The sequence below is a fragment of the Alexandromys fortis genome, unplaced genomic scaffold (genome assembly GCF_014885135.2).
Source record: "Alexandromys fortis isolate MF-2015 unplaced genomic scaffold, M_Fortis_MF-2015_v1.1 scaffold_80, whole genome shotgun sequence".
Lineage (NCBI taxonomy): Eukaryota > Metazoa > Chordata > Mammalia > Rodentia > Cricetidae > Alexandromys > Alexandromys fortis.
The window spans coordinates 848,067-855,477 of NW_026068174.1; the positions used below are offsets into that span (position 1 = coordinate 848,067).

General features: G+C 50.7%; 1 protein-coding gene across 1 annotated transcript; it reads left to right on the forward strand.

Annotated features, from left to right (window-relative positions):
* Positions 1-3,961: 3,961 nt before the first annotated feature.
* Positions 3,962-7,107, forward strand: Ccl1 (C-C motif chemokine ligand 1). Its single transcript, XM_050128740.1, has 3 exons — positions 3,962-4,071; positions 5,332-5,443; positions 6,913-7,107. Exons 1-3 carry the CDS (start codon positions 3,996-3,998, stop codon positions 7,007-7,009), a joined length of 285 nt encoding a protein of 94 aa, XP_049984697.1. The 5' UTR covers positions 3,962-3,995; the 3' UTR covers positions 7,010-7,107.
* The last annotated feature ends 304 nt before the right edge of the window (positions 7,108-7,411 follow it).

Here is a 7,411-nt window from a genome sequence, read left to right on the forward strand (position 1 = left end):
TCCTTATTCTGATTCCACAACTGGCCACCTAGGTAACTCCTGCCTGTCTACTAAGGTCTGAGGCCTCCGTGGGTACAAACCTTTTCTTCTTCTTCTCACCTCGACTACTTGCTACATCCCAGGTGTGATAAGACCCTAGTACAAAGTGGTCTACTAGCATAGAAGACTTACTCTTGTCCTCCAGGAGCCCCAGCAGGGCTTCCAAACTGTGAAGAGCCTGCACTGGATGACTCTCAGCAGGAACTTGGGATGGCACAGCCTGCCGGAAGTCAGTCGTGTGAAGCATGGACAGAAGGAGCGGAAGGACTGGACACCTGAAGACAAATACTCCAGTGACCTGGGCCATCACTTGGGGGCTTTGCAACTGCAGCCAAGACATTTGTACTTCACCCTGAGCACAACAGGCTGGGTTTTCAGGCTCAGAAGCACATTCAAGGGACATCACGGCTGGTGAGGGTCACCTGCTGTGACAACCAGGGCACCCTTCTTCCTGCCTGCTGTAGTGAGAGATGCTTCTGTCTCCTCTGTGCTGCCACTGATCCATAGACAGGAAAGGTCTCCTGTGAAGAATGAAAGAGTCCAGTAGCTGAAAACCACAGGAGCCAGAAGTAAGGGAGACAGGGCTTAGGGTTCTGTGGTGTGTGGGTGCTGAGCATCCTTACCATGAATGGACTTCCATTTACCTGACGCTGCCTGGGACTGATAGCAAAGACCCAGAAGGACACTGTGTCCACACCACTAGGCACACAAGCTTGACCTTGGTGTCTGTGGACCCGACTAGTAGAAAAAGACTGGAGACTGGAGCCCTGTTTGGGAGATGGGGACACTTTCTTGACTTCACCCGTGGGTGGCAAAGAGGATCCAGTTTTCAGGATGATTTCAGTGAATTCTGCAGCCTCTCCAAGATACCGTCTTCTCTAGAACACTTCCCAAACTTCAACCCTCCTCTGAGATCTACCTCTGCAGAAGCTGTGAGTCCCCCGAGATTCACTTGGCTCCCTAGTACTTGACCTGTGTTAGGTGCTCAGTAGTTTCCGATGACGCAATTTCCCTTCCCTTTCATCTCCTCTTCCATCTCGGGGAACCCTTCCAACCACCCACAATTAGGCTAAGCATTAGGAAGTTTATTTTGAAAGCAACGAGGGGAATTGTCCTAGGTCCAAGAGGGAACACGGCTGAGAAAGCCTGTGTGACCTGCCCAAGGGGAAGCGGTAGAAGTGAGATCTGACGTGTCTGGCTTGAGGCACGGCTCTCTTCCTCTCCCTGAAGGAACGAATGGAAGACCCCACCCTAGAGATGGACCAAGACTCCTCTGCAATTCTGCCATGCTAAACACATGACAAGGGGCTGTCTATAACCTGGTCTGGAAGGACAAACTGACCTGTAATTGAATAGCATGCGGTAGGTTGGGCTGGGCTGAATGCCTCTGGACAGCGCCAGCCTCCAATGGGCGGACTCATCTTGGGTTAATTCGACCCTGGCTCAGTGCCACCTGGTTCCCATTCTCACCCAGTGGGAACCTAGCAAATGAAAGATGAGTGACAAGCATTTGTCTAGAAGCAATGAAGAGAAGGTTTGCTTGTGTGAATTATAGCAAGACTGACCCCTGGGATCACTTCCTTCTTCAGCAATCCATCGTGGGTCATTCTGCTCCTGCTTGCTCAATTCCATGGTGGTTTTGTTGAGCTATTACTTGATCCGGGCCTGTGGGCCCTGACAACCATGTTGGGTTACTCATATGTAATATGAAATTGTAGAATGGTAAGAGCCTACCTTTGACCACTTCCTTCCAGGTGCTAAGGGAGCTTGAAAAGCAACGGCATGACAAAGTACTGATATGTCCTGCTTTTCTGCTTGGGAATTGGCTGTGGCCATAGCGAGGAGGGGATAGGCAGTGAGTCGTTGGAGGGACAGCCCCAGGAACAGAGGAGGAACCAGGAATTTTCTGGGCAGCTGTGTGGCCCCCTTCTTCATTGCCCAAGACTAAAGTATCTGAAGTTGCATTTGGCTGGTCAACATACACTTACAACTCCTCTCTCCCAAGACCCCAGGGTAAGGGATCAAAACCACATCAGCCTCCAGAGACAAAGGCATATCAGAGAGGCAGCAATAGGGTGGTGATTTTAATGACTTCTTGGGTGGCAGGAAGCAGTAGGGGACTGATTGGCATTGGTCCAGTAGTGTAGAAATCATGAGAGCTGATTCTGTTCTTAGATACCCAGGGCTGAAGTCCCTGCACCCCACGCCGCCTCCATTCTCAATATAACATCGAGCCCATGACTTTCCTCTTCCGAAAGCCACCGCCCACCCTTCTCTACTGTGAAGATTTTATCTTCTGGTGCTTTGACAGTCACCCGGAGTTCTCTTAGAACATATACAGGCACTTGAGTTTTGATTCTGACTCTAAAATGGAGCCAAGATATTATTCCCAGTTTTGACAAAGCTCCCTCAGGAATGTCAAGAGTCATCACTGCTGAAGGTCTTGAAAGACACCTTCAACTCAGACACACCACGGTAGCATGGAGGGGGTCCCCATGGGAAGATGCCAGAAGCTAAGGACTTGATATTGCCCTCCAGATGAAGGGGCTTAAGAGGAGCCCAAGATCTGCCCAATGGCTTCTGTTGAAGAAAGGTGTTTGAAATGAGTGGACTGGGTACCCGGGGAGTTGGCGAGGAGGGTGGGTCAGGTAGACGTTACAGTAGGAATGAAATACTGGAGATGGGAAAGTCAATGGCAGAAGGGATGACTGGTACGTGACTCTTGGGGATGTAACAGGAAGAGCTGTAACTGTCCAGTGGGCTGTACTGCACTCGGCTGGCAATAGGTGAAGTGTATTCCTCTGTACCTTGGCTTTTACAGAGTCCTTCCTTGTCTCCACAGCAACATGGTGCTTACTGAACACTGCCCTGGAAGGGTCCTTTAGCGTCCCTGGGTGTCTCCAACATTTTCCTGTGCTCTCCACATGGCATATCTGTCTTTTCTGAGTAGTCGTGCTAGATGGCTCTCTGCAGTTTGTAAGCCGAAGTAAAATGGCTCAGGTCAGGCTTTGCATCCATTGGCAATTGTGTTCCCAGGGGTAACCAAGGACCTGGGACAGAGTGAGCTGTGAAAGGGCTGGGGACCAGAGATAAAAACAGAAGATAGCAAGTATGTTGGCCAGGCATTTGACAGAGAGGATCTTATTTTGAATTGTGTGTGTGTGTGTGTGTGTGTGTGTGTGTGTGTGTGTGTGAGATAAGGTCTCTTATTGACCTGGCACTCCCCAAATAGGCTAGCCTGGTTGACCAGCCAGCTCCAGGGATCTGCCTGTCAGCCTCTCCAGTTCTGAGATTACAAAAGTTTGCCACTGTGGTGGGTTCTGGGCATCTGGTCCTCACAGCATAGCAAGGACTTTGCTGATGGAGCCACCTCCCCGGTTCCTCACTGCATTTTTATTGCCCACATTTGAGATAGGAGCTGGTTCTGTGTTGGCAGGGATGTGCAGCTGAGATACGTTTGTGATATTGCTGATTAGCAGAGCTGGGATCCACACGCAAGCTCGAGCTTGCTTTGATTCAGCTCGGAGCTCGTGCTCCGACCTTCTCCAGCTCCAGGAGCTGCGTGGAATGGAATGATGTGGGTTAGATGAGCTGTGTGCAGGCCACTTCCTCTCTTTCACCTTTCTTGACTTTCCACTCAGCCAGGACAGCTCCCACGTATTTTGTCAAGAATGTAAAGATAGCTATCTGCCTTTGCACTTGGGGAACTTCCCAAGACATCAGGCACCCAAACATACCTCGAATACTACCCCAGAGAGGTGAGGAAAGGACTTTTCCATGTGGCCGTTGGGTATGAGCTCCTTTTCCCTGGGACTCCCACATCTTCCTCATGGGCTGGGAAAGCACCCCAGGCCTCCTGATATAAGCTCAGTACAAGATGCGGCAGAGGAGAGCTCTTGGCTTCACCAGGCATTTAGTGGTTGCTCCAGAGAGGCCCAAACCAGAAACCCATCAACATGAAACTCATCAGCATGGCCCTGATGTGTCTGCTGCTGGCTGCCATGTGGCCACAAGATGTGGACAGCAAGAGCAGTGAGTGGTGGGGTTCCTGTACTTGGCCTGGGGAGGGGAGAGTACAGACAGGTGTTCTGGATGTAGGGCAGAACTCATCTAGTCCTCTCACTGGCTCCATCTCTGCTCCCGCCTGGAGATGAGGGATGGAGGGCATGAATGGGCTGAGGGCTCTGGGCATGGAGGAGGTTGGGCTAGGGCAGCCATCTACTGCTTTATGTTGAGCTCAGACCTGAAACTCACCTCTGATTCTTTTTTTTTTTTTTTAATGACTGCGGGGACAGACCTGGACCAGGGTCCTCTGGGTGTGATCCTAAGCCTGGCCCTTTCTTGAGAGGCACTTTTTCTTTTGAGAGCTGAGCTGGCTTCAGTGTAGAAGATCCTTACTCTACAGACACTTGAGAGGGATTAGTGGGGGTTGTTTCAAGCAAGCTGGGAGCCCTGAAGCCCAGAGGAGGAACTGGGTCTAGTTTCCACAGTGTGACAAATGGCAGGTAGGGGTTGAAGGAAGAACCACAGGAGCTAATAACTGGAAAACACTAGACCTTTCTATATGGCTAAAGTGGAGCTTGTGTTCCATTTAGAGAATACTGACCTAACAATGGACCCAAGGGTTTGTGGGCTAGGAAGGAGCGAGGGTTAGAACAAGAGACTTTAAAGGTGGGATGTGGGGAGGGGAATATACAGACCGGCAGAGTTTGGGGTTATTGGACTATGAAAGAGGACCAAGGAGGGGATGCAGGAGATTGTGTAGACGAGGGACTAGCTAACTACTTCTTGGGAACACCTTTTCCCCTTCCTTCTGAGCTCTTGTGCAGTTCCTCACCAGGTTCTGTCTGTAAACCGTGAACTGCAATGTCCTGCGTGTAATGGGGTAACAGGTTCCCTAGAATATGAGTCTAGAACTGTAGAGCTTAAGTACTTGTATGGTACAAAGCTCTGTGCTTGCGATGGGAGACGGAAACTGAAGAGGGCTGTATCTGTGGGATCTCAGTGTACGGACAGGGGTGTGAGCTGAGTCAGGGGCTCAGGCTGGCTTGTGGTTAATGTCTCCACCCTCTGCTGTTTTGTGGGGTGCTTAGCTCTGACCCCCTCAGCCTTCTGAGTATTCTCCAGAGATGAGTGGCTGGAGAGGCAAGGCTGCACCATGGCCATCTGGATATGGTCTCCAAGCCTGAGTCTGTCCTAGCAAAGGCTTTGTAGGCTTTCCGTTTTAATCCTTGTGTGTTTGGGAGGCTGAGGTATGGGCGCTAATAATGGTCTTCCGTGTTTTTCTTCTAGTGCACGTGGCCTCCTCTCGCTGCTGCTTCAGCTTTCTGAAGAAAATGCCTCCCCAGAAGTCAATCCAGTGTTACAGAGCGATCAGCCCCTCCTGTTCCCACCGTGCTGTTGTGTGAGTGAGCACTGACCAGCCTCTAGCTTGGGGAGGGATAACGCGGACTGGAATGAGAATAGCGGACACTAGATGGCGCTGTTCTACAGGAATAGGGACTCTAAACCCAATTAGGCAAACCGTGGTGCAGCGCCCTGCTTGATCACAAGGGGGAGCATAGGGCTTCCCAGGGGGGAGTTCCGATTTATTTGCTTGAACGCCAAATAAATTAGGACTTCCTCCCCAAGTGCAAAGGCAGATAACTATCTTTACGTGAAGCCATGATTATATCCCATATTATCTAGCCAGAAGGAAATGCTTAGCCAAAGCGACAGACAGGCTGGAGCGTTGGCTCAGTGGGTAGAGTGTTTGACTGTCCAAGGAGTTCATATTCCCTGCCAACACGCAGGAAATAGATCAAAGTGGTGTGAGATTGTTCCTCCAGCTGGATGAGGCAGAGACAGACATATCCCATGGGTTGCTGGTTCTGACCTGACTGAAACAGGTTCAAGATTCAATGAGAGACCCTGCCTCAAAAAGCAAGATAGACAGACAATGAATTGAGGAAGACTTCTTACCAACCAACCTGTGGCCACCACCATGAACACCACACACACACACACACACACACACACACACACACACACACACCACACTCATTTACCAATTTGCCAAGCTGCATTCTCCAGGGGCCTTGGACAGGAAACTCTTCCCCTACCCTGTGCTTTGACTCTGGTCTGTAAAGAGGGACAAAGCAGAAACTTGCCTGTATCTCAGGGTCATTAGTAGCCGGATTGAGGTGACTCACACACAAGGTCAGCATTTTGAGGCGCTTTCCTGTTATGACTCCTGCTGATCCTCTTAGGAACATACACTTTGTTAGAGAGAAACTGAGTTTGGGGAGGCAGAGGTGGTTGTCTAAGACCATTGGCCAGTAGGAGGCAGAGTTGGTTTGTGGAATGAATACCAATCAAATTAGGAAGTGGACAGATGGAAAAGAATCAATCTCTCCTCTCCTCTCTTCTCCTCTCCTCTCCTCTCCTCTCCTCTCCTCTCCTCTCCTCTCTTCTTCTCTTTCTCTCTCTCTCTCTCTCTCTCTCTCTCTCTCTCTCTCTCTCTCTCTCTCTCACACACACACACACACACACAAAACACACACACCTACACCACGAACCCAGAGCAATGTGTGGGTCCCGAATGGATACACAAACACTCAAAGCGGGAGCAGGGAGTTGTTCTAGGATGGCGAAGTTTTATCCTCGCTACGCATCAGGATGTTGGCCAGCTCCTCTGCCCCAGCCTTATAGAGGGAATCCTAGTCCCTAAAGGAGGGTCCAGGGGTCCCCACTAATCAGCTCCCAATGTGACACCAGTGTGCCTTCAGATCATATACAGTCCCTTCGTTCACAGAGCGGGGAGCTCAGGGGCCTCTGAGTGTTCCAGGTTCCTAGTGGGTGACTCGGGTCCTTGCCCATGTCCTCTATTCACAGATTCAGGATGAAGAAAGGTCAAGAAAGCTGTGCCAAGAGTACAGATGCGTGGGTTCAACGTTACCTGAAGGAGGTGAAACCCTGCCTGCTGAGGTGAAGCTGAGCTCCGCCTTCCCATCCCGGCCCCGAGACTGGAGCATCCCTTCACTCAGTCCCCCACCCTCCAACTGCCGTCACCCTCTGCCCACTGTTACAGGCGCACCCATCTCAGTCACATGATAAGCTATTTTATGGTACTCTCTGTTTAAATTATGGAATCTTCAACACCCACAGCCTCTGTTTCTTGGACTCCATGAGGACTTCAGGGTTCAGACTTGGTTGAAACTGGGAGTGGAAAGCAGGGTCTAGAAGGCTGGGGGCAGGTTGGACCTGGGGCCAGGGAAACCACTACATAGGATAAGTTTTGATCCAGGCTGTGCTATGGCCTCTCTTCCAGCTTTGGTGGTGGAGGGAGCCATAGTAGAACAACCAACTGGCACAAGGCTGGGTTCACACTGGG

Bases quoted from the DNA above. Each gene is read 5' to 3' on its own strand.
- Ccl1 (XM_050128740.1), top strand. From the start codon at position 3,996: ATGAAACTCATCAGCATGGCCCTGATGTGTCTGCTGCTGGCTGCCATG. The intron at 4,072-5,331 runs GTGAGTGGTGGG...TTTTTCTTCTAG, and splicing joins AGATGTGGACAGCAAGAGCA to TGCACGTGGCCTCCTCTCGC. The intron at 5,444-6,912 runs GTGAGTGAGCAC...CTCTATTCACAG, and splicing joins TGTTCCCACCGTGCTGTTGT to ATTCAGGATGAAGAAAGGTC.